The sequence below is a fragment of the Zootoca vivipara genome, chromosome Z (assembly GCF_963506605.1).
Source record: "Zootoca vivipara chromosome Z, rZooViv1.1, whole genome shotgun sequence".
NCBI lineage: Eukaryota > Metazoa > Chordata > Lepidosauria > Squamata > Lacertidae > Zootoca > Zootoca vivipara.
In genome coordinates, this window is record NC_083294.1 from 47,340,513 (window position 1) to 47,364,540 (window position 24,028).

Consider the following 24,028-nt stretch of genomic DNA (forward strand, 5'->3'; position numbering starts at 1 on the left):
AGCTCTCCACTTGCTGGGGGCGGGAACACAGCTGTAACAAAAACACATCAAATAAATAAAGCAAAGTGGCTACCAGTACTTAAGCAGTTAAGACAATGGAGCAGAATATCCCTTCAGGCAAGGTCCACCCTATTGTTATTCAGTGGGAGTTGTTAATGGGCATTCAGGGATCGCATTAACAGTTCTATTGGCGATTTAATGAGGGTGCAGAGGATTCAATTTGACTAAGGTGGCCCTGCAAGGCTAAAAGGAAGTGAATAAGAAGGGGGGGCTGTAGCTTTGATAGACACAGTGATGTTTATAAAAAGCATTGGTGTTCCAGTCTGCCCCTCCTCCTGCATCTGTATACTGTAAATCAGGGGTGGCCACCTCCCAAGAGACTCTGATCTACTCACAGAGTTAAAAACTGGGAGTGATCTACCCCCTTTTGGGGGGTTCAGGTCAAAGCTGTTGAGTTTTTTTAAGGAAGAGAAGCCCTGTTTTGGGGGGTTTAGGTCAAACTTGTTGAGCTTCTTTTAGGAGGGAGGGAGGCCCATTTTTGTTTAGGGCTTCAGGTCATAGTTCAGCTTTTTTTAGGGAGGAGGAAAAATTTGGGTGAGCTTTTTTTAGGGGTGCCAGTGATCTAGCAGTGATCTACCACAGACATCCAGTGATCTACTGGTAGATCACAATCTACCTGTTGGACGTGCCTGCTGTAAATCAAGCAGAGAGAAAGCTGCTTACAAGGCTCCTGTACAGGTGTACCGGTATCTTCCTCTTGCTGCAGAGTTCTAGCATCACAGCGTCACCCAGAGGCACCCACAAATGTGAGTTATCCCTCTCTCTATTTCTTCCTTCCTTTCCTCCCTCTTCCATCCTCAATAAAATACTGGGGGGGGGGAGATAAGCCCCACATAGAAAGCCCATCAACATGGGGGGGGAGGACTCTTTAAAATACAGTATTTACCAGTAATTTCTTTTGGGGGGGGAGGCACCTAGGCCTCTAGGAGTTGGCTGCTATGCCTAGGACAATTCAAGAAAGCAGAATCATGCATATGCTATGGTAATATATCAATAGAATCATGGAATTGTAGTCGGAAGGGACCACAAGGGTCATCTAGTCCAACCCCTTGCAATGCAGGAATTTTTCCCCAATGTGGGGCTTGAACCCACAAAATGGTTGAAATATTATGCTGATATGCAGCAACGCCTCGGAGCCATCGAGACTGTGGCCCTGTCTTGCCTCGCCCTCGCCTGCCCTGCCACCCCCTCTCCCCTGCCCGACCCTCCCATCCTCTTGCTGCAGAGTTCCAGCTTCACAGCATCACCCAGAGGCACCCACAAATATGAGGTATCCCTCTCTCTATTATTCCTTCCTTCCCTCCCTCTTCCATCCTTAATAAAATACTGGGGGGGGGGGCAGATAAGCCCCACATAGAAAGCCCATCAAAATGGGGGGGTGTGTGACTCTTTCAAATACGGTATTTACCAGTAATTGGGGGGGGGGGGGAGAGGCACCTAGGCCTCTAGGATTTGGCTGCTATGCCTAGGAGTAGGACAATTCAAGAAAGCAGAATGATGCATATGCTATGGTAATATATCAATGGAATCATAGAATTGTAGTCGGAAGGGACCACAAGGGTCATCTAGTCCAACCCCCTGCAATGCAGGATTTTCCCCCCAAGGTGGGGCTTGAACCCACAACATGGTTGAAATATTATGCTGATATGCAGCAACGCCTCGGAGCTGTCGTGACTGCGGCCGTGCCTTCCCTCGCCCTCACCCGCCCTGCCACCCCCTCTCGCCTGCCCGACCCTCCCGTCCTCTTGCTGCAGAGTTCCAGCATCACAGCGTCACCCAGAGGCACCCACAAATATGAGTTATCCCTCTCTCTATTTCTTCCTTCCTTCCCTCCCTCTTCCATTCTTAATAAAATATGGGGGGGGCAGATAAGCCCCACATAGAAAGCCCATCAACATGGGGGGGATGACTCTTTCACATACGGTATTTACTAGTAATTGGGGGGGGGAGGCACCTAGGCCTCTAGGAGTTGGCTGCTATGCCTAGGAGTAGGACAATTCAAGAAAGCAGAATGATGCATATGCTATGGCAATATATCAATAGAATCATAGAATTGTAGTCGGAAGGGACCACAAGGGTCATCTAGTCCAACCCCCTGCAATGCAGGAATTTTTTCCTAAGGTGGGGCTTGAACCCACAACATGGTTGAAATATTATGCTGATATGCAGCAATGCCTCGGAGCCGTCGTGACTGCGGCCGTGCCTTGCCTTGCCCTCGCCCACCCTGTCACCCCCTCTTGCCTGCCCGACCCTCCCGTCCTCTCCAGCCAAGCAGGGTAGCCGCCGCGGTTGCCAGCCCCAGAAGCACAAGGTGGCCGCTGCCGCCGCTGCCGCCGCTACCGCCGCTGCCGCCACCACGATGTCATCAGGCCAGCTGGCCCTGTAGCCCCGCCCACGTTCCCACTTTGTGGCCCCGCCCCTGAATGATCATGGCTTGCCCCCCCCTAGTTTTGATCCTGGCTACGCCCTTGTGCCTGGGGTGGCTAGTGGTTACAGTGTCAGAATAGGACCTGGAAGACCAGGGTTCAAATCCCCATGCATCCATGAAGCTCACTGGGTGATCCAGTCACTGCCTCTCAGCCTGACCTACCTCACAGGTAGTAGTGGGGCTTACCATGTACACAACCTTAAGCTCCTTCAAGAAGGTCAGGGCCGTTTTAAGCCTATCCAGCGCCGTGGTTCAGAGATCCCTCCGGCGCCCCCCCCCATTTCGCAGAGTTGCTTTTTACAGCACTCCCAGCAGCTTTGCGGAGCTGGAGGAGGCGGGCAGCGGCCCTTGGACACATTTGTAAAGGAGAAAGCAGGGCGCTTCTTAGGTGGGACCACAGCACCATCATATCAGAAAGAGGAAAACCATGTGGGACATATTTATAACTGGGTGACGGGGTTCCAAGCTAGAGCTGTGCTGCGCGTGATGCTGAAGCCAGACGTGAAGGCACAGTTACACACATCTTTCCCTTACTTCCGTGCATGATGTTGCTGTTTTGTTTGAACCAAAGCACCTCCGGAGGGCTGGCGAATGAAGCCAAGGCAGGGAAGAGCCGTGGGGGCTGGAAGAAGGCAGTTGGGGTGGGGAGGTGGTGGCGGCGGCAGCAGCAGGCACAGGGCTGTGGGAAAAGGCAGCGGGGCTCTTTGCGCCGGCAAAACTGAGGGAAATGCCGTTGCCGCATCCCTGGGAAGATCCTCTCTCCGCCGCCGCTCTCCTCCGCAGTTGCCGCTTGCCGCGCTTCCCCACCCTCCATCGTGAAGCAGCAGGGCGACCCCTGAGGAAGCTGGCTGGCTGCTGATGGGAATGGGACACCTGGCGCTGCCCCCTCCTCTTCCGCCGCCTCTCCCCTCAGGACCGCGGCGGAGCCTCAAGGTGAGGATGACAAGGCTCCCTCAGCGGTGGTGGTAGAAGAGCCATAGGGATTAGTGGCTTGTTGCGCCCCAACAATGCTGGGGCACCCCTGAGAGGCTGGCACCCTGCCGCAACGAGCCACTAGCCCCTATGGGAAGGACGCCTCTGAAGGTGGGATGGAAATGCAATAAATAAATGAAAAATAATTTCCTATGTGTATATCCTGTAACTTCCTGAATGAAGTCCTGTAACGTTTTATACAACAAATGTTTTGTACCACAAGTGTTCTGGTTTATTTTTATCTTGCGTTTGTTGTGCTATTTCTTTTCCAGATAGCAATAATGTAGTAGCTAATCTGGGGAAAACATCACAAACCAAACAAAAGCAGAGAAAGCCAACCAAAGCAGTATTCATCTGAATATTGTTGGCACCCGTCTGTTTCGGGAATCAATGTAGAAGTGCACCTTTGGGGGTGAAGTCAAACTGTTGGAAGGTTACAGTGGAGACCGATGAGGGGGAAACATATTTTGTTTGCAGCTGGACAGGTGAAGAAGTCAGTTCTGCTGCTGCAAATGCACCACCAGCTTCGGTTGGTGGCCCAGCCATGCTCCTATCATGACAGGAAGAGCTTAACTTCTGTCTTCAGTGCTCTGGTAACTTCTAGGCTAGATTACTGCGATATGTGGGGCTGACTCTGAAGATGGTTCAGAACCTTCAGCTGGTGCAGAATTTAGTAGCCAGGTTCCACACTGGAGGAAAACGTTTCAGCATACAGCACCAATCCTGCAATTAGTTTCTGGGCCCAATTCAAAGTGCTGATTTTGACCAATAAAGTCTTAAGTGGCTCAGGAATACAAAACCCCTTTTCCTCATATACTGTAGTGTAAACCAACCCAGACCTTGTTTGTGGGATGCTGACACTAGCAAGCCGGACTTGTTGGCTTCATCATTACATAACTTTAGGCTCAAGATGAAAACATTCCTCTTCTCCCAGGCCTTTGGCTACCATAATTAAATAATCTATGGCCTTTTAAACTGAGGTGTAGGTATTGTTTTGTTTGTTACTATGTTGTGTATTTTTGTGTTTTTATATTGTAAACCACCCTCTGATCCTTGGATGAAGGGCAGTATAGATAAATAAAAATAAATAAAACAGATCACTTGGGGATCTACTTTGGATGAAGGGTGGTTTTAAAAATTGAATGAATAAATGAATGAATACTGTCCCACACGTTACCCATATGCCTGTCAATACCCCTGAAGAACTCTCAAAATTTAGTGAGACAATATTGACTTTTATGATTATTATTATTAAGGCAATTACTATACAACCTACTATATAAAAAGATATCTCTAAGCGGCTTGTAAAACAACAGACAGTTTCAGGTTACAGCAGGCTGGGTGTGATGAGTTTTCTCAGAGGTACCAAGGATGGCAAATATGACACCCCCTCCACCCATAGTTCATTTGTTGGCCTCTGCACATCTCTTCCAGAAGCTCTTCTACCTTTGCACAGTTGTGGGGAGCCTCCAGCAAATGGGCCAGAGTGTCCCAGTTGTCCTTTGCAGCCATTTTTCTCCAAACCATGCCCACCAGACTCAAGAACCACCCACCTGCCTTTCCAACTCAGTTTGTTTTTCCCCATCCAGCCCACCAGGTTACAAACCGGGATGGCTGGAATAAAGAAGCGAAGGTCCCTGCCCATTGCTTGAATTGAAAGCCCAGCTGTCACCCATATTCATCATATGACATCAGCGGAATGCACAGAACACACTAGTAGAAACAGGCACTTGTTATATTGGCAGATCCTTAGATTAATTTTTGATGGTGTATAAAATGAGAGAGGAGCATGACTAAGATGATCAAGGGTCTGGAAACCAAGCCTTATAAGGAGCAGTTGAAGGAGTTGAGTATGTTTAGCCTGGAGAAGATGAGACTGAGAGGAGATATAATAGCCATCTTCAAATACCATAAGGGCTGTCACAAGAGGGAGCAAGCTTGTTTTCTGGCTCTGGAGGGTAGGACCCAAACCACAGTGTTCAAGTTATAAGAAAGGAGATTCCGACTAAACATACGGAAAATCTTTCTGACAGTAAGAGCTGTTTGACAGTGGAACAGTCTCCCTCGGGAGGTTGTGGACTCACTTTCATTGGATGTTTTTAAGCAGAAGTTGGTCAGCCACCTAGATTCCTGCATTGCAGGGTGTTTTGGGGTAGATGACCCTCGATATCCCTTCCAGATCTATGATTCTATGAAAGTTGCAGGCACCATGAAACAACATGCAGCCTGACCTCATGGCTGCTGCTAACAACATTTAGCCTAATTTCTGGACTGCCTCCATCCCACTTCAAGCAGAGGAGCCAGCTTCCAGAGGAGAATGGGGGAGCCGATGTTGCGTGGCACATGACATTGTGTACATGGCATTGTGTGTGTGATGTTAGGATGTCAGAGGAGCCGGTGCGGAGCTGAAAGCAGTGGCAGTGTGGCTTCAATGTCCACGGCTCCTCCTCCTGCCACCACCGAAGGAGCTAGCCACTGAAGCTGCACAGCGCTTGGTCTCCTCCTCCACTTTTGAACATGGGGGGTAGCCCCTCCCAAAAATATTGGGGTGACCCAAAAGGGCTCGGCCTCTAGGAGATGGCCCCCCCTTGCTTTGCTTGATGGAGAGGGAGCCCTGGACTTGGAATCTTGCTATTTTTGTGACATTTCAGCTACAGTATACAGCTGCAAATAAAACATTTTGTGTTTTAAGTGCAATATAGAATGTGACACTAGATGGCGAGCCTTATGGAGAATCAATGTATTTTTAAAAACGTTTTTTAAAAAAGATTTTTGGATTCCACCATTATGTCTGGTTTCCAGCTAGGTTTTTTTTGGAGGGTTTCTTCTTCTTCTTTTCTATATTTCTACATAAACCCACAAGCTCTGTCTGAGCAGAGAGGACAATAAGCCTTGTTTTTCTCCATCTATGCAGAAGGTAAAGATGATGGTGGTGAAGACGACAGTTCTCCTTATTAAATCCCCAAGTGCTGACTACGAGCAGAGATGGATGGTGATGATTTTTCATATAAGCCAGCAAGGAAAAAAAGAGTAATAACATTTTCTTTGCTTTGTTATAAAAAAGTAACTTTTTTATAACATATGACTTTTTTATAACATATGACTTTTTCTTTTTTCTTTGTTATATAAAAAATTAATATGATAAAAATGTAGTGCAGCACTTTCAGTTTATAAGAAAACACTAAGGGGTTTCAATCAGGTGTCAGCAAAAATGCCAAACAAATTTTTTAGTAGGGGCAATTAGAATAAGATCTATCATTTGATTATTGAGACAAACCACCAGAATGTATTTTGTATAGCTATGTTTTTACCTCTACAGTATATTCAGAACCTTTCTTTTTATTGCTATGGCTAGTGGCTGATGCAAATAAAGATATGAAACTGTTATGTATTGGTTTAATTTGTGTACATGAGTTCTCTGCTAGTCCTGTAACTACCTTGCCCGCTCCAGGGCGATTCAAATGGGTGCGGTGACAGTTGCTATTGGTTAACTGGTTAGCACAATTTGGATCCTCACTCTGATAGGTTCCCGCCAAAATCTAAATGTATCCTTTCTCCAATCCCTGCTCCTGAGAGTATAAAAGGAGCTCACCCTTTCCCTCCAGTCAGTCAAGATTCCTACTGCAATAAAGAAGACTGTTCTTGTTATACTTGACTCCAAGCAGTTCCTTGCTAGTATGCTGAATCACTATTCTGAGCTGACTTCACGAAGAGCTGAAATCACACTCACGACATAACAGAAACGCTACAAAACCCATGTCTGGAAATAAAAAGAAGTGTGTGAATGGGAAATATTTTTTTTGGGGGGGGGGAGGTGTGAGTTTTCTTATCTTCTCACATAAAAAACCAAGAATAAGCACCAAATTCCTGCACCTCCCCACCTCACAAGGAGGATAGGGAGTCCCTAACATGCAAACATATTACAGAGCCAACCAAATACAACATATAATCCCATATACCACGGGTGTCAAACACAAGGCCCGGGGGCCTAATCCGTCCCGCCAGACCTCGTCATGTGGCCCGCGTAGCCGCCGCCAACAATAGCCGCTGACAGTAGTTCTGGAGCCTGCGATTGGCCAAGGGTCAAAACCGGGGGCGGGGCTGCAGGCGGAGGCCGGGGTGCTGGAGCCGCGCTGACGGCCTTGGCCAGGGAATTTCAATTTCGAATGAGGCTGAGGGAGGCGGTGGCACAGCGGCCAGACGGGGAAGTGAGATGCAGGAGGAGGAGGAGGAAGCCCGCCGAGGAGGTAGGAAAGCCCTACAGGCGCCGCCGGCAAAGTTGGTGCCGGGACGGAGCAGCGCTGGAATTTTTTTTGGCGGGCTTTGCTGTTGTCTCCGAGAGCGAGTGAGGCGGCACTGGGGAGCCGCCGCCCGCCGCTTCCCTTCCTCTCCTCGGCTGCATCCGGGAGGTGGGTGAGCGAGCGGGCAAAAGGGACGCGGAGTGAGCCTGAGGGGGAAGTAGGCGAAGCGCAACAGCCGCTCTCTTGATGGAGCCGGGTTTCTCTTCCCTCTTCCCCCGTTTTCTCCTCATAGACACTCGGGAGGGTGCCTGGCTTTTGCTTTGTCCCCCACCCCCGAGCCGCCCTTTGGCTTCTCAGTTCCGGCGGAGCTGCTCCCCAGGGGGCAGCCGGGAGGGAGGCGGAGGCGGCGGCATGGGTTCCTGCTCTTCCCGCTCTGCCGCCGCCTCCTCTCAGCCCCTCGTGATGTAGGGCTCCAGATGGAGTTGCCTCGCGGTTTGAGTAGGTGGGAGGGGAATTTTTTTTTTTGGGGGGGGAGGTTTTCAAGCCTCCTCTGCCTGCAGTCCCGGTAGGGAGAGGCGGTGGCAAAGACGACAACAGCGCAGGTGGGGGGAAGAGCAGCTCTGAGGAGAAGATGCACGTCCGCTGGGGCTGCCGCCGCCTTCCTCCTCGGGAAATCCGCTGCCCTCCCTCAGCGCGAGGGGAAGGGACTCTGGCGCTGAGGAGGGAGGATGCAAAAGCAAAGCAGGGAGTTGGCGCTGCACCACATGTTCCTGCCCCTCTCCAAAGCATGGGGTGGGTTGCAGCGTGTGGCATCCTGCCTAGCGGGGTTTGGGTGTGCACAGGGCGGGAGAGGGAAGCCCTCTTTCCATCTGCAGGTTTTTAATCCCAGCAGTGGCTTTCTCCCTCCTGCCGAAGGTTTAGTTGAGCCCCCCCCCCCGGAAGCCATCAACCCCCACCTTTTGTTCAAATTTCCCTCGTTTACATCCCCTCCCACACACGTGCCACGACGCAGGAATGTGATCCGCGTGGGGGCGGGAATGAGCTTACATTATTACAAAAAACAGTAATAATTGAATGCAGTGACAATAATTTATGATAATAAAGAGTGGACACATAGTCCTACAGACACAACCGGCCCTTTGAGGGTGACCAAACTGCTGATGGGGCCCCCGATGAATTTGAGCTTGACACCCCTGCCATATACAGTGGTGCCTCACTTAACGAATGCCCTGTAAGACGAATTTTTCGCTAGATGAATGGATTTTGCGATTGGAGGTTGCCTCGCAAGAGGACGAGGTTTTCTATGACTGCCGCTTCGTCTTGCGAAGCGTGGCCATAGAAAACAAACCTCCGACTGCAAAGTCCAGCGTGCAGCGAAAAATTGCCAGGGCTTTTTGCTGCCTGCCTTCCCCTTGGCTTGGGGAAGGCAGGTGGCAAAACACCCCCACACCACTGCACTTTGGCTCCGGGGTTCAGAGCCGAAGTGCGGCGGTGCAGGGGCTGTGAAGGCAAGCAGCTATGTGCCAGGCGGCTGGGGGAAAGCAGCCCCCGCACTTCCGCTCCGTCCCCCAGAGCTGAAGTGCAACGGTGCAGGGGCTTTTCGCTTTCACACGGCTGGGCTTCGGCTCCAGGGGACGGAGCCGAAGCGTGGCAGTGCGAAAGCCCCCGCACAGCCACGGGCTTTTTGCCGCCTGCCTTCCCCTTGGCTTGGGGAAGGCAGGCGTCAAAACGCTGCCGCACTGCCACACTTCGGCTCCGTCCCCTGGTTGTTTTGTTATATTTTTCTTTTTCAACCGACCATATATTGTTGTCCAATAAACTTCCACATAATGTGTGCTGTGTAAGTATCATGAAAACTATATAATGGCAATAAATTCTTTGCACAGTTGTATGCCAGGAAATTTTCCAGCATACAGTTCTGAATTTCCCAACTCCTTGATCTGTAAGGAACCAAAAGAAAGCTGTTGGCTGGGGAAATGTGACAAATGCAAAGGTGGCAAACAGAAACTTCATGAAGCTTTTGAAAATATTCCGGAATGTATTTCAGCAACTTGGAATATTTGGGGAAAAAATGAATATGATAGGTTATGCAAGATGGTGGTTGAGGGGAGTGTGAGAGACCTTGCTTGTCACATCAGAAGTATGACAGAAACTTTTATGCAGCACTGTTATATGAAAAGGGAACAAGCCAAAGCCTACCAAAAACAGAGAGAAGCAGTAGGGCGAAAAGACTTTGATCAGAAGACCACACTTATACAGGTTGACTTTTCGGAAAATTACAGCTGTATGGCAAAGGATGAAATTCAAAGTGCCCACTGGAAACAAAACCAAGTAAGCTTGTTTACTTGTTCAATGTGGTATAGTGGGAAGCACCACCCATTGGTTCTTGCTTCTGACAACCTAGATCACTCAAAGGAGACAGTGTTGTGTTACATAGATTTCATTTTGCAGCAGATTCCCAAAGAAGTTGACATAATTAATGTATGGTCTGATGGACCGAGCTCACAATTTAAGAACAAATATGTCGTGGCTGCAATTGCTGCTCTTGAAGAAATCAAGAAAATAACGTGGAACTACTTTGCTACATCGCATGGCAAAGGCCCAGTTGATGGCATAGGAGGGACCATTAAGCGTCAAGTTTGGAATGCAGTGAGAGCAAGAAAGCAAATAGTTTCCAATGCCACTCAGTTTGTCACCACAGCAACTAAAGTCTCCAAAGTGAAAGTAGTGGAGCTCACACCAGGCCAAATTGTTAAAAGAAACGCTATTGTTATGAAAAATGTACCCCAAAATGCGTTGCCTTTTAAGAAGGACAGACGCGGGTCGGAAGCTCCAAAATTTGCACTAAGTTCAGCTCCGCCGGGAAAATGACAGAGACCACACGATGCTGTCAGGAAAAACAAACTGATCCCTTTATTGCAGAATGCAAAGCTACAGCTGTAGGGTCCCTGCCTCTGGAAAGAAGGAAGGAACCCCGGGAAATGGTGAAGCCCCTTTTTATGCCCTCCTGTCCCTGCGTGAAAATCCCTGGACTGGGAGGGAGGGGGAAGGACAAGGAGGATGGGTGGTGATCGGATTAGCTGGGTGGGGAGATGACTTTTTCTTTCAGATGGCGGGATGTCAATTGCTCTTCTCCTGTCGCTGATGGTGCTCCCTGTTGTTTGGCAGGAGGGGCAATCAGTCGAGATGGGTGCAGAGGTGGGGCAGTTCCTGGCGATTTCCGTGGGGTGGAAGTCCGCCCGGCAGGTGTTTTCCTCCAGGCCATGGAAGGGTGGGCTACGTTGAGGATGGCAATTTATTTGAATAAAGTTGTTCCAGCTAATCCCTCTATTGTCCGTGTGTCCTTGAATGGGTATAGGGTGGTAGTAGGGCAAGGTTCAGGTGGGTTGGGATCATACAGGGTTCATACAGAAAATATACCTGGAAAACATACCTAATACAGGGATTTCTAATTAAAAGGTAGCACTCCTGACATATACAGTTCTAAGATATAAAACAGCAATTCTAATACAGAGAGATACTAGCAATTCTAATACAGAGGCAGCGGATAGATTTCATGGTAAGAGAACATATAATAGGCTGTATTATTAACTTGAGTAGAAAAGTGTCACTTTGGATTTGGGCGGTTCCCCCCCCTTCTTCTGGAAACATTGTTTTGTTCTGGGCGGAGGGGAGGTGGAGAGGGGAAATGTGTGAGTTTATGCTAACTGTTGTGCATATGCAGATCCTTAAGCCTTCCTTCAGGCAGGGTCTCGTCCTAGCGGGAGGGGTGGGGAGACAGGGAAGATGGCATTGAACAGGATTCTGGGTATTGCAGCTGTCAAATTCTGTCGCCCCTCTCTGTTCATTAATAATGGTGTCCTGCAAACCCCCCCCCCAATATGATTTTATAACACTATGCTGAATAAAATGAATATTTTCAAAACTGCACAGCCAGTGAAGGCCATATCAAAGATGCACCATATTAAGATTCTGGAACACAAATACTTTCTACAAATAGTGATGCAGTAACTAAGCAGACCTATGAAGTGGGAGTTCTACCTTCTTACCACTTACTCTCAGCAACCAGAAACACCATAACTAAACACTGGAAAGACCTGTCAGAAGTAAACATGGATCAATGGTAGCAAACAGTATAGGAAACAGCCTTACTAGAAAAATTAACCAATAAATTGAAACTGACACAGGGACAAATAGAAGACGGTTTCACCCTGGTATGTTTCCCCTTTATCACATACACAGCCCAACAAGACAATGACAAAAATCCACCAACAGCATACAGATCAATATGGCTAACCTGATCCAAAACACTCACCCACCCCACTCTCACACAAAACAAAGACCACCACAGCCAGCCCCAAAGGAACAACCATATCCCAGGCCAACCCCAACATCTTGGCAGGGGGCTGGACTGGATGGCCCTTGTGGTCTCTTCCAACTCTATGATTCTATCTCTCACCACCAAAGGAATACAAGTGAACAGCAGAGAACCTACACAAGCGACACTGACAATACCCCCCCCCACACATATTAAGCAAATAGAAACATCGTCACCCCACCCTCCCCTCCCCCATCTACCTCTTTCCCCCCAATGTCTCAACAAATGAAACTGATTTGTAAAAATGTTATGAGAGACATTGCGCATATCTTTGTAAACCAAGAAAACCTATAACAATAACAACAACAACAACAATAACAACAAAAAGCACACATTGCGGAGGAGGGGGACTTGGTTGGTCGGTTTGCCAACTTGAATGAAATATTGGGAGGGGGGGCCAGGTACGCCCCTCCCTGATCACATGATGTGGCCCGTGCACACACCCTCTGAATGGCAATGCCCGTCAACTTGCGGCCCCCCCATATATTTGAACCCTAAGTCCCCTGGGCCTCGGCTCCTCAGCTGTTCTGACGGCAGAATCGGAAGACCGACCCTGAACCCCTGAGGAGCCTCCTGAGGAGAAAACGGCCTCGCCTCGCGCCCCGCCCGTTCCCGCCTCAGGCAGGAGGAGACGCACCCGCCTCTCTCCTCCTCCTCCACCCCCCTCCGCCTGCGCGCGCGCGCGGCCCTGTCCCTCCCCGGCGCCTGCGCAGTACCCGCGCCGACGCTGCTCCCTCCTGCCGCCGTTTGTTATTATTGTGGGTCGCGCGGCGTCGGCTCTCCTCAGCGGCATCGATGGCGCCCGGGCAAGGCGGAGGCACCACGGCCGGAGGCGGAGGAGCAGGGGGTTCGGGACCCAGCTCGGGCCCCGCCGGCCCTCCGCCTTCGTCCCCGCTGTCCCTGCCGCCCCTTCCTCCGCCACCCCCTCCACTGCCTCTCCCTCCACCTCTGCCGCCGCCCTGCTCGGAGTTGGGCCTGCCGGGCTCGGGGTTCTTCGGGCTGCCGGCGCACCTCACGCTCTCGTACCCGGGCACCGGGCCGGCCTGGGCGGCGGGCGGCGGTGGCGCTTCGTCCGGCGGCGGCGGCGGCGGCGCCTCGTCGTCCGCGTCGTCTTCGTCGTCGTCCTCCCCGGCGCCTCCCTCGGGCCGCAGCCTGGAAAAGGCCCTGGAGGAAGCCGGCAGCTCCGGCATCCTCTGCCTCAGCGGCAGGAAGCTCCGGGAGTTCCCGCAAGCCTCGGGAGCAGCGCCCGGGGCCGCCGCCTACGACCTCAGCGATACCACCCAGGCCGGTGAGGAATGACAGGTGGGGTAGGGTGGGGGGAGGTCTGTTTATGAGAGAGAGAGGGGATCAGGGGTCTCTCTTGAGTAAGGGGTGTCCGTTGGCAGAAGGGGCGCGCGGGAGAAGGGCGCGGGAGTGAGGGGTGTGAGGGGAGGGGAGTTTTCGGATGAATGAATAGGTGGAATAGGGGGGGGGGACAAGAAGAAGAAGAGCCAGCGGGGAGGAAGGGAGAAGAAGAAGGTGACAGATGAGAGAGAGGTGTGGGGGGGAGTGTTGGTCGTTGCATCATTATCTGGGGGTCGCCGTGGGGTGGGGGGTTGGGTGATTTTGGGCCAGTCACTCAGCCTCACCTGCCTCGCAGGGATGCGAGGTTGTAAAATGGGGAGGAGAGCGTTGCACTCAGCTGTCATCTGGGGGCAGTCATTTCACCAGGCTTCCTCAGTGCCACATTGGAGTTTTCTTGTGTTTCATTTCCCTCTTCCCTCCTTTCCCCGTATGCTGTATTTTTGTTCGTTTGTTTGTTAGATTGTAAGCCTGCTGGTAGGGAGCGTCTTGTTTTGATTTCATGTAGGTAAGCTGCTCTGGTAGCCTCTTTTGGAGGAAGAATTGGGGGTGCAAGTGCTCCAAATAATTAATAAATGAATGAATGCGTGCCACTTTGAGCTTGCTGGGGGAAAGGTGGGTTATAAATGCAATCAGTCAATGAAGAGGATGCATCAGACATGAGGGAAAGATAAAAAAGAAGAGTTGAAGGGTGAAGAGTTGGGGGTTTGCGGTTGGAGAGATGCCTGCATGCAAGGAGAGTGGATTGCAAAAAGGAAGGATGGAAAGGAATGGAAATTGTGTGTGTTTGTGTGTGACTGACTGAAGGTGGAAGCAGGGTTTGTACAAAAGGGTACAGGCTCCAGAAATGGTATTTGTGATCTAGGGGTTTGCTATTGGAGCTAGATGTGGTTGCAGAAAAGGTTGCTGGAGGTGGAAAAGGGAAAGTGGGAGGAGGGTTATGTGCATTAAGGGAGAGGTGGCTGCTGCTGAGGTAGGTGAAGGTGACAAGGGGGGAGTAGTTGCAAGTAGGGGGGATGGGGAAGATCCAGGCCCCACGAGGAGGAGGGTGCCATGTGCAATGAAGGCGTTGAGGATGCTTGGGGAAGCAGCAGTGTATGAAGGGGAGGAGGGCTGAATTGGCTTTATTGTTTGCTTCTGCAGGAGAAGAAACTAGGGTGGCGGAGGGCTGTGCTGCCAAGGGTGGGGAGGAAGCTTGTAAAGCATTACTGAAAGGGGAATCCATTTTTCTCTTCAGGAGAAGAAGTTAAAGAGAGAGGGCGTTGAGTAATGTATGCTGGCTTGAGAAAAGTGGTGTTTGGGGGAGCAAGGTTAAAGCTGCCTTTAACTGAATATGATGGAAGGGTGACAAGATTAGCATGTGGCTAGATTACAGGGCTAGGGGCCTAGTTTATTTGTTTACTTTTCAGGAGAGCTTAGTGGCCACCCAAGATGGTTTGGAGCAATTTAAAATCCATCACAAAGATACCATGTAAGATGAGACAGGGTGTGTTGGCGGGGTGACATTGTGGGGATGTGAGGACAAAGTTGGATTGATGGTGGAGCAAGATATTGTACAGTTTGTGGTATGTTGTTGGGATTAGAACTACACTTTTAGCAGGGGGATGGGGCTGCATTGAGAAGTATGTGTGGGGAATGCCATAATGGATTTGGGAGTGGAGAGGAAAAAAGAGGAGCGCAGCTTGCTGCCAGAAGGAGGGCTGTCCTGAAAGTCGCAGAGCATTTGGGAAGAAGTTCATTGTAACAGTACAAGATGGAGAGGCTGGGGTGTGTGTGTTGATATTCTTTTGTAGTGGATGCGCAAGGTGTTTGGGAGTGGGTGGGGGATGGGTTTGCATGGGAGGAAAAACCCTGGTACTTTGTGGATTAAGGCTAGGGTTAATCCACAGTACTACAGGGTTGCTACAGGGTTGCTGCAGTGGGATATATTGCAAGTCAGACTTTGCCAGGGAGAGATTCTCTCTCTCTTTCTCTCTCTCTCTCTCTGTGTGTGCATGCATGCACACACACATGCCTGTGTAAATGAGATAGGCATTGGGTGCACTGCAGTTGCATGGTGAAGCTTTGAGGCCAGGGTGGATTTGATTTAAATCAAACTGATTTAAATCACGATTTAAATCACGATTTAAATCACTAGTCAGTAAGGCTTGATTTAAATCATAGTTTTCTACATAAAGACTAATTCTTGCTGGTATAACTTTAATATGCAAGTAGATGAAGATTTTTAGAATAACAACTTTTCATATTAGTTTTTTATCCCCAGTTTAATAGGTTAATCATTCATATTTGGACAAGTTTACTGTTGTACTTAGGAAGGAGAAAAATAATCATTACCTTAATAATAACAATTTAAATAGATTTATTCAACTGAAACAATAACATTACAGCATATGTTATTTGTTTAAACAAACATCCATGTTTGTTAACTAATTTGGCTAAACAAAAACAATATATATATATATATATATATATATATATATATATATATATATATATTAAGAAACATAGACTGTCAGCCCAGCCTACACATGAAAAACTTAAATACTGTCCACTCCAAACAATCAGAAAAATATTGTTTTTATTCTATTCAATGAACTTCTTGAAACTTAGCACTGAAGGGGTTGTTTCTGTATTCATAGGTTTGTAGAACAATAGGATTAAGGTCTTTTTCTCAACTCTGTTCATGTTATAACATTTTTGCTGTGAAGAAGAGGCATGTGATCTCTGTTGAGTCAAATTCAGTTTTGAGAACTGCAAAAGTAAACCAAGCACCTGCGATAATATCTTGTAGGCAGAGAAACTGCCCAATAATCTTACAAAAACCTCTGGAAGAGCATGACATTGTGAATGGATTAATTGAATTTATTTAGCCCCAAAATTAAACATATACAACCTTATTCTACATAGTTAAAAAACTAATCTTTATTTCATGATGGAATAACCTTTGGGTGGTAATATATTTTCCTCAAAAAGCATTTTATTTAAAAAAATCCAATTTAAATCAAAAAAATCGATTTAAATCAAAAAAATCTGATTTAAATCAAAAAAATCCGATTTTTTTGATTTTTTTAAAAAAATCATTGATTTTTATCCACCCTGTTTGAGGCACAAGGATAGGTTGAGAGAGGTTGGGGAATTAGCATAATAGGGATTAGGTTAGTTGGTTAGATTTGCAAGAGAAAAGAAGAAGCTGGAGGATAGGTGTGATTGTAGGAGAATCATGACAGATTAGTGTCTTGAGTGTGGAATGTCAGATACAATTGACTGCTGTTAATGGGTTGTTTCTTATATACAGTAAATGATTTGTGTGACTGGGGTACTGGCTTGATGTTTAAATATGCTAATCCAGAGAGGTACAATGCCATAATGCTTCTAGAACATTAAGAAATATACATGTAGTGGTTTTTGTTTATAAATACAAGCAAACAGTGTTTTGGCTATATATAGATACTTATTAAATTATAATGCAGAGTTCAATTTGAGGCATTCTTGGGACCAATGTAAATTTAATGGGATTCATAAGCTTCAGGAGCAGTCTTGTAGGACTATCCATCAGAGCTGTAAACATTTATGAAATCTTGCTTGGTATTCTTCGATTTCTCAAAACTGAGCATTAATGAAAGCTTGGAGATTGAGATGGTGGCTTAGAGTGCAGTTAGACAATTGATTTATCATTCTGGATGCAAGACTACAGCACCTGTGACTATTCTGTGATCCCATGGTCACTGTTGAGTTCCTCATTCTCCATTAATCTCTGTTGAGAGCTGCATTTTGGATCTCTTTTAAATTCTCTATTTATTGGAAGGAGAAAATCTGGAAGGGCAGATGTGAAATTGGACAGTGTTTTGGAGTAATAACTGTTGAGTTTGTTTACCCATTGCATATACATTTTAGTTGCCTTAGAAATGGTACAATTAAAGCATGAGATAAAATTAATGAATGTATCCTGCCTATAAACAGATTCTACTTAAGATATATTGAACACACTAAGATCATTAATATATATAGTGCTATCAGTATTCATCACTATAAAGATCTGCTGTATAAAATGTCTGTCATATAGCAAGGCTTAGGTTCCCTAAAGAAGTTCATTATCTTGGCACATACATAGTTAATATGCCATGATGTTTAGTATTAACAATAGGTGGTTTGTGAATAACTGCTGTTAATAACATTATCACTGTTAGTACTTGCTGCATTTCTTTTTTCTTTCTTTTTTACTTTCTGCATTTCATTTCTTTGCTATTTTCAATCCTCCCAGCTTTGTGTGGACTCTAGACCAGGCATGGGGAATCTCTGGCCTGTGGGCCTAATTAGATTTAGTCAGGATAGTTATTTGATCTGCAAGACTCCGCCTCCAATTCATGTTCTCCTACCCTGCACCTGATGTTGTATATGATGGCAAGTGCGGGGCAGGTAAGGACCCTGCTCACTACTGAAAGTGAAGTTGGCAGGTACTGCTGATCAGCTGGTTCATGGCACTTACAAAGCTTTGTGTCTTTGCCCTACCATCAAAGAAAAAACTTCATCTGACATAATAGTGACATTCAGGGGCTTGGCAGGTAGCTGGGGCCTCCCACCTGTCAAAATGGCCTCTGAGGATAGGAGAGGTGAAGATCCAGCCTACTAGCTGCGGAAAGATCCCTATACCTGCTATGGTCCATGAAAGCTATTATTCCTCAATAAATTTGTTAGGTTTTAAGGTGCCTCATTACTAATTTTTCTTTATACAACAATGCATGTAGACAATAACATCTTAATCGTGTACAGTTAACATGCCAGGAAGTGAAATCTGCTTTTTTAAAATCAAAGACCATCTTGACAGTGAGTCCTTGAAGACTTGCTCCCTGTCTTGCAAGCCTTTTCTTACCTGGCCTGGGAGGGTGGGGCTCTGAATGACTCTAGCTATGAAAGCTGAGCCTGCTGAACAGAATCTTGGGCTAGCGGCTAGAGAATTATTTAGGATTTTGTTGGGAGGGGGCTATTGCTGTTGTTTCTGTTAATTTTTTGGATCTTTATTTTGGAACTTGTAATTTATGTGGAATTGGTCCAGTTTGGTTGTGTACTTTTTGATTTTATGCTTATGACTACTTTTGTTTTGTTGGTAGTTACGTAATTTTGAATATGTTGAGTATAGTCTTAAATTTGGAAAGACGGCATACAAATAAAATGATTGATTGATTTTACCTGGCTTTAGCAGTGTTAAAGTAAGAAAACTTCATGAAATTTATATTAATGGGACCCTCTCAGTCAAAATCTCACAAAATTTTGTTTAAAGCTCTTTGTCAGAGAAAACAAGTGTGTGTGTGTGTGTGTGGGGGGGAAGCAAATTTGAAAGCAGCAATAAAATGTCCGCCCTGGTTTCTTGGTTGTATTTTGTGTAGGCTGCATTACCTTAAAGGAGCTGCTGTTTTACCTTTCAAGATTCAATACTCTTTGAGGGCAAGGGTGGCATTTTCCTGCCCTGCCCTTCTAGCCTCTGCCTGCTGGTTGGTGCCAGTGTAACGCAGCCAGCATGGAATGCCTTCTTGTGCTGCATGAGCAGAGGTGCCATTGGCAGGTTCTCTGCTGGATCCTGAGTTGGTCCTGCGGTTGTCACATTGGACCATTGCTGCGCCAGCTCCAAGCTAGCCCAGCAATTTGCAACCCCCATGTGTGTGACAACGCTGTAGGTATAGCTGTGGTTTTGATGTTCATTTAAACCTCTCCCCACCCTCAGCAACCACACCCTTTTATTTGTACTAGTTCAACTTTGTTGTGGAGTGGCAGGGTTGGGCATTTTCTTGACCAAAAATATTTGATTGATTGGTCAAATTGATAATTTTTAAAACAACAACAAACCCAGAAACTTTATTACAGTAATAGAAAATGTACTTTAATAATCACATTAGATAATTACAAATTTTGTTTTACGTAAGTTAACTATAAGATACACCAAAAATATAGAAAAGGTTGAGAGCATATATGAAACAAAGCCCTTAAATAAATTAGCAGATACTTAGCTGGCAAAAACCTGGCAAAAGACAGCCAAGGAAGGGGTTGTCCTTGCTTCACAAGGCCAAGTAGGAGGGACACAGAGAAGGGCATCTCTTTCTGATCTTAGGAAGAGCATAGAATGATAAGGGAACAGAAATATTATCAGTTTTCCTGGACCCAGGCCATATAGGGTTTTTAAAGTAGTCACAACCACTTTTAAGGGTGCCCAGAAGAAAATGGGCAACCAGTGCAGGTGTTGTAACATATGTATTGGTGCATTGGTGCATGGAAGAAACTCGATCTCAGGACGCAAGGGAGAAACGTGCTAAGAGGAAGGCATGCTTGGCAAATCCACACCGTGATCAACTCGCGCCCGGAAACCAATGTCCCCACTGTGGAAGGACGTGTGGATCCAGAATTGGCCTCCACAGTCACTTACGGACCCTTTGTTAAAATCGTGTTTATGGAAGACAATCTTACTCGACTACGAGTGATCGCCAAAGAAGAAGGTCAGTAACATGGTTGGTTTTGTTTTCTGGACCAATAGCACATCCCAAATACTTTTAAAAATATGAAATAATTGCGGAATATCATTATCTTTGACTTTTATCTTGACACATCAGGCTCAGCAAAGTAACAGCAACAAATAAAGGTTTATAATCTTTTAAAAGGCAGAAGTGTCAGGATTGAAGCTGGTTAAAGATCTTGGCTTGTTCCTATCTTGGCAAGCATAGTTTCCTGACTTGGACATAACGGGATGCTGATTTTTGATTAAAGACTTCCTGGATTAATCACAGTATGCTGAGGAGGGTTGAGGTGGCAAAAGAACAGAATATGTGGACACAAGGCTCATATTACGTCAATATACCGGTATGTATTTCATAACGGGGTCACTCCCTGGTTCTGCAGTAACCCAGGACTGCTCTCTTAAGCAGGAGAAGTTGTTGAGAACAAATGGCACTGTGTTCTGTCGTGAGAAAGGTGTGTATCTTTTCCCTGAGTTTTTTCCAGGATATTCCATATTTCAGGAATACATTTTTATTAAAATCGGGCATAAATCCTTAAGGTGGAGTCCAGCAGAATGTGAAAGCTTCAACTTTTTATGCAGGCAGATACACTGAGTTCATGTCTCCCTGTTTCTTGTTTAACAGGAATAGAATGTGGCTTCCTGAGTACCGGTACTCCTTCTTTTAAAAACTAGGATTATATCATTCATAATTGCAAAGAGAAAAAATGTGATGTGTGGGCGATGTTGGCTTAGGGCGCAAGGAGCAAAATGTAGCTTGGGCTGCCCATGGTTAGAGGGCTCTTGAAATGAAGTGGCGAAAGATAATTTAACAATGCATCTTGTATATTTTGGATGCAAAACTTGGAAGTTATTTCATTTGCTTTTTGTTTGGAGGATTGCCCTGCTTGTGTGATGTGCCAGGAGAAATAAGTTCAAACAAACCTCTTTAGAGCCTTGTATGGCAGTCATGGGATTTTGAGGCTTGGAGTCCTCTTCAATGCTGCAGACACTTAACTAGTTGCCCTCAGTCTTGTCAGGTATCCATAGCAAACTATATAATTGTTAAATAAATAATCCTAAGTATTTTCACTCTGGGACATGCAAAAGAATAGGGGGTAAGCTGCAACCACATGAGAAGAAAAATCTGGACTCCTGCCATTACAAAAATCACACAGAAAGACAGACTAGATTCCATGCTTACACTGTATTCAGTGGCAGCTTCAGAGATAAACTAGATCTCTAGTCTTTAACTTTTTCAAACTTAGGACTCTTCTTCAACCCAAATGTATTTGGAGACCCTCTGCCATTTGTTTGCATGGTGGTAGTGCTGTTGTGACTTCCTTTAAATCAGGCCATGATGCAGTAGGCCATAACCCACCAGTTAAAGGCCACTAATCTACACTGCTCCCCCCTTTTTCTTTTCCTCTTTCCCCATAAAATTCTATTAAAGCTTTTTCATAGTACAATAAGATACAAGAAACAAATCTGGGTAGAAACAAAAACAGAAATAAAAAGCAGCAGCAGCAGCACAGAATTCTCTCTCAGAGGTAGCTCTCCTTCCTTGTCTCTCACAGAAGGGGTGGACCCTCCCAGCTCTCCTCAGAGCTTCTCTTTCTTCTCCCAGCATCCCACCTGGGAGATCCTCCCTTCCCTGACTCTCACACAGGGTCTTTCATTAGCCATCTATTACCTTCATGTGTATACAGTCCCTTCAGTGACCCAGAGTAGAGGACACACACATACAGTTTTCCACCAGCACCATGCAGTGCTCCCAATCCCACCTCAGATAGTTGTATCAAAAGCTACCAAGAATTAACAACTCCCCTTTTCTTATGACATTAGTTACCCTTCAGGGCTTTGTGCAAGTACTCTTTGGTTGATGCCCTGCCATCCTTTTCAAATTAACACTTTGAGGTTATATAACATGTTTCTCCCTGCAATAATAATAATAATAATAATAATAATAATAATAATAATAATAATATCTATTTATGTCTTTGTTCACTGGACCTTAAACCCTCCTTCCTCTTTGTGAACAATTAAGGCAAAGGTTTTAGTCATGATTTTTCATCTGCTAAACTACCAGTAGTACAATTAGTGCCCCAGAAGGCTGCATCCTCACGTCTGGCCCAAAGCATACTTTCTGTTTAGATTCTTTTTTCTTATTTGAAATATTAATGAAATTCTGACTGCTGGTGGCCGTTGAATAGCATTTCATTTTCTAGTACTTTTTTCTGTGAAGGAGCCTTCTTGGGGATCATGTTCACATTAATTATGTTCTGCTGGGTCTTTTAGTTGGTTTCTCTAACCCATGTGCTTGGGCAAATTACAGGCAAATAAACTTTTCCATTATCAGCCTCCTTAGATATAATGGCCCTCATTAGGTATAATGTCCAGACAGACTTTTGCCAGAATTGTGATATTAGAAGCACTAAGAAGTTTTGCTAAGGTCTTTCTGAGGCATGTTGCCTTTCTGTAAAAACGTTGGGTGTGGTAATGTTATTTCTGTAAGATTAGGCATAGCAACACCGTGGACTTGGAAAAGCCAAATAAGTTATTGCGATAGCCAGCATTTTACTACAAAGGTTCTTGACATCTTTGGAATATACCCTAGCAAACAAAATGTATGTAAGATTCCCTTAAGTATTGCTTTTTTCAGAGAGGGGGGAGAGAAAACCAAGATAATCTTAATACTGTATGGTATAGTTTTATTAAATATACAGATGAAAGAAGAAATGAAAGAGAAATGCCCACAACATATATTGCAATACCCTTTTGTTCATTTCTATTATTTGTGTTTTCCAAGTTGATTGACTGAGGAATCCATAGAACTGGTTTACTGTGGTCACTTCATTATTATGTATTTTAAAATGATATTTTTTTTTATTTATCTCTCCCCCCCCTATAATTCACTTTTTGTCAGTTAAGTCATGTTTTATTATTTATGTTTGGACAATTTTGTAACCGAAAATCAATAAAATATAATTTATGCTGGTTGTGGCACTGGTGCAAGGGAGATGCCTTCAGTAACAGCAACAAAAGAACCTGACATTATGGGCTTCTTTTTCTTGAGATAGTTGAATCACTGACATGGTGCTTACATCCTAGAAATGCCCCCCCTTACATAGAAACATAAGGCCTATCCCTTAGCAACAAGAAAATATAATTTGCCTTCTTTGAAAATAAATTAATATCTTTCTCTGACATTGCAATTGAGTATTGTGAAAGTGACAGATGTCAACAAATGAACTATTACGGCTTCAGTCTCAGCATAAGCACAAAGAATAGATCATTATTAAAGGTCCTTCTATTCTGGTCCAGGGTAGATAAGCCAGCAAAGAAATAGACAGATTTCTCAAATGTGAGTTCTTCTAATTCTTTAGGAATGAACAGTGCTGGATGACAAGAAGTCTCAGATTTAGATGTGTACTTCCCGCCGCAAGAATGTCTGTGTTTGAAAGTGCCCTCTTGACCCAAACATAGTGTTAACCAAATGCCATGTGAATCTACTGCAGCACAGGCAGGGCAGGGGTGAGGGTGGGAGATACCGTAGATCATGGGTGTCAAACACAAGGCCCGGGGGCCAAATCCGGCCCGCCAGACCTTGTCATGTGGCCCGCCCTCTAGAAGCAGGGCCGGCACATCCACTATGGCCAGGACCCCGGCGGAGCGCGCAGCCGTGGGCAAGAGGGCGAGAGCGGCGCCTGCCACTTGCTCAGGGGCTTTCAGTTCAGCATGTTTGGGAGCGATCCTCCGGCAGCCCACGCCCGCGCCGCCTCCCCACAGCCCCGACGTCAGGCGCTGGGCAGCCAATGGCAAGCCAAGGCACCAGCGGCCGCTCCTCCGGAAATCAGAAGAGGAGCTCAACAGAGTGCAAAAGGGCCAGAGCCGCCCAGGGTCCAGGCGGAGGGGAAGTCGTGAGCTGGGCAGGCGGTCAGGCGCCGCGCTCCCAGCCTCATGCCCTGCCGAGCTTGTGGGGATACCCCTCGGCAGGGAAGGCACCGGAGCCCGCAGAGGTCGCCAACCGAACAGCAGCAAGCAGCCGCCACCGCTGCCAAAGCTGAGGCAGGAACAGCAGCTGTGCGAGGTCTCGCGTTCTCTCAGAGGCTCGCGCTGCTTCTCGC

The 24,028-nt window shown here is 46.5% G+C and overlaps 1 protein-coding gene across 2 annotated transcripts in view; it reads left to right on the forward strand.

Annotated features, from left to right (window-relative positions):
• The first annotated feature begins 12,801 nt into the window (after nt 1–12,801).
• Nucleotides 12,802–24,028, forward strand: part of LRCH2 (leucine rich repeats and calponin homology domain containing 2) — a 56,265-nt gene continuing 45,038 nt past the window's right edge. Inside the window, exon 1 of one of the 2 annotated variants that reach the window (XM_060270449.1) lies at nt 12,802–13,367. In XM_060270449.1, coding sequence (XP_060126432.1) covers nt 12,875–13,367 — 493 coding nt within the window. In that variant the 5' untranslated portion in view covers nt 12,802–12,874. Of the gene's footprint in view, nt 13,368–15,931; nt 19,906–24,028 lie in introns of those variants that run through there. The other variant, XM_060270450.1, reaches the window with a different exon arrangement.